Here is a 2,045-nt window from a genome sequence, read left to right on the forward strand (position 1 = left end):
TAATGGAAGGTTAATAGTTTTAGATGCCTGGCATGGCCTGGTAGTTAGGGCGATCTGTACCTTGACCATTCCTGACATGGCCTGGTGGTTAGAGCGATCTGTACCTTGACCATTCCTGACATGGCCTGGTTGTTAGGGCGCTCAATCTGCGAGTCCCGGAGTCACATCCTCGTAACCGCACATGCTCGACCTGCCAGCCGTGAGGGCGTTATAATATGATGGTCCATCCCACTATTCGTTGGTAAAATAGTAGCCTAAGAATTGGCGGAGGATGGTGTTGACTAGCTGTCTTCCCTCTAGTCTATCACTGCCATATCAGAGCGGCTAGCATTCGTGTAATTTTGTACTAGATACAAAATAAAACAAAACTTTAGGCATTGTTTTAATATAAAGAAGAATAATTTGAATAATTTATGTAGTTAAACTTTTTTTAGAAAATTTAACAATGAAGCTGAAAGTAAATAACTGATTCTTAGATAAGAATATTGTTTGTTTGTTTGTTTTTTAATTTCGCGCAAAGCTACACGAGGGCTATCTGCGCTAGCCGTCCCTAATTTAGCAGTGTAAGACTAGAGGGAAGGCAGCTAGTCATCACCTCTCACCGCCAACTCTTGGGCTACTCTTTTACCAACGAATAGTGGGATTGACCGTCACATTATAACGCACCCACGGCTGAAAGGGCGAGCATGTTTGGTGGGACGGGGATTCGAACCCGCGACCCGCGGATTGCGAGTCGAGCGCCCTAACCACCTGGCCATGCTGAGCCTAATAAGAATATTGTCACTTAGGCTTTTTGTGCTCTAAAAACAACGAAGTGGAACATGAAAAACTCGAAACTTTACAACAAAACAGAAAACTGTATTAAAATGCTTTCCATCATTTGAATGCGAGACAAAAATTAATCCAACCTGAAAAAAAAAATAAGATTAACGTGTGGATACGTGGTGTCGTCTTCTACTGTTTTCTTTAGGTATTGAGTAAAGGCTGTTTACAAAATAAACAATAGTCTGGAGCCTTTTTTTTTCCTCGGCTGATTACAGATAAGACTTTAACATGTAAGTCGTGCATCACACACACACACACGAGCCACGTGCGTTAATCCTAGCGACCAAGTTCTTTTTTCCCATTACTCTTCGTATGATAACGTGGATTTCAAATAACAGTTCCTATTGTTTCGTCAGTTCCGCCGGAAATCGTTGGCCATGAGAGCAGTACCGATGTGCTTGTTAGGGAAGGAGTCAACGTAACCCTGATGTGTCGGGCTAAGGGTTATCCCACACCGGAGATATCGTGGAGACGAGAAGACGAGCAACCAGTATCGGTAGGAAACTGGAAAAACAGCATCCTTCGTGGTGAGAATGTAAAAATAAAAGGCATCAGCTTAGCAACCCTAAATTAGAATTTAAAATGTTATATATTTTTGTATCTTGAATGTTTTCCTTTGAAATATTAAATGGAGATTAACACTGCCATTTGCAGTAATTAAATATGCTCCACAGTTACTGGTGTTTATAGCCCTTCAAGACTCGGGTCAGTATCGTGGAAACAGCGTCGTGCTTACGTGCATTCTGCGTTGTTAATGATTCCCGAGACTTATAAAACTGTATATAAAAACCTAAACCTTTCATTCGTGTTATTACTCTTGTATAATCAATTATTAACACGCAGGAACTTCCAAACCACCCCTCGTTGAATAAAATGTTGTGTTCCATTGTGTTATTGCTCTTGTATAATCAATTATTAACACGCAGGAACTCCAAAACCACCCCTCGTTGAATAAAATGTTGTGTCCCAATGTGTTATTACTCTTGTATAATCAATTATTAACACGCAGGAACTTCCAAACCACCCCTCGTTGAATAAAATGTTGTGTCCCAATGTGTTATTGCTCTTGTATAATCAATTATTAACACGCAGGAACTTCCAAACCACCCCTCGTTGAATAAGATGTTGTGTCCCAATGTGTTATTACTCTTGTATAATCAATTATTAACACGCAGGAACTTCCAAACCACCCCTCGTTGAATAAGATGTTGTGTCCCAAT

The 2,045-nt window shown here is 40.5% G+C and overlaps 1 protein-coding gene across 1 annotated transcript in view; it reads left to right on the top strand.

The window, feature by feature from the left end:
- Positions 1-1,360, top strand: part of LOC111089756 (limbic system-associated membrane protein-like) — a gene marked incomplete at its 3' end in the record, with an annotated part of 14,545 nt that extends 13,185 nt beyond the window's left edge. The window contains exon 4 of the mRNA XM_022402803.1: positions 1,182-1,360. Coding sequence (XP_022258511.1) covers positions 1,182-1,360 — 179 coding nt within the window. The remainder of the gene's footprint in view (positions 1-1,181) is intronic.
- Positions 1,361-2,045: the final 685 nt, after the last annotated feature.

The sequence above is a fragment of the Limulus polyphemus genome, unplaced genomic scaffold (genome assembly GCF_000517525.1).
Source record: "Limulus polyphemus unplaced genomic scaffold, Limulus_polyphemus-2.1.2 Scaffold7286, whole genome shotgun sequence".
NCBI lineage: Eukaryota > Metazoa > Arthropoda > Merostomata > Xiphosura > Limulidae > Limulus > Limulus polyphemus.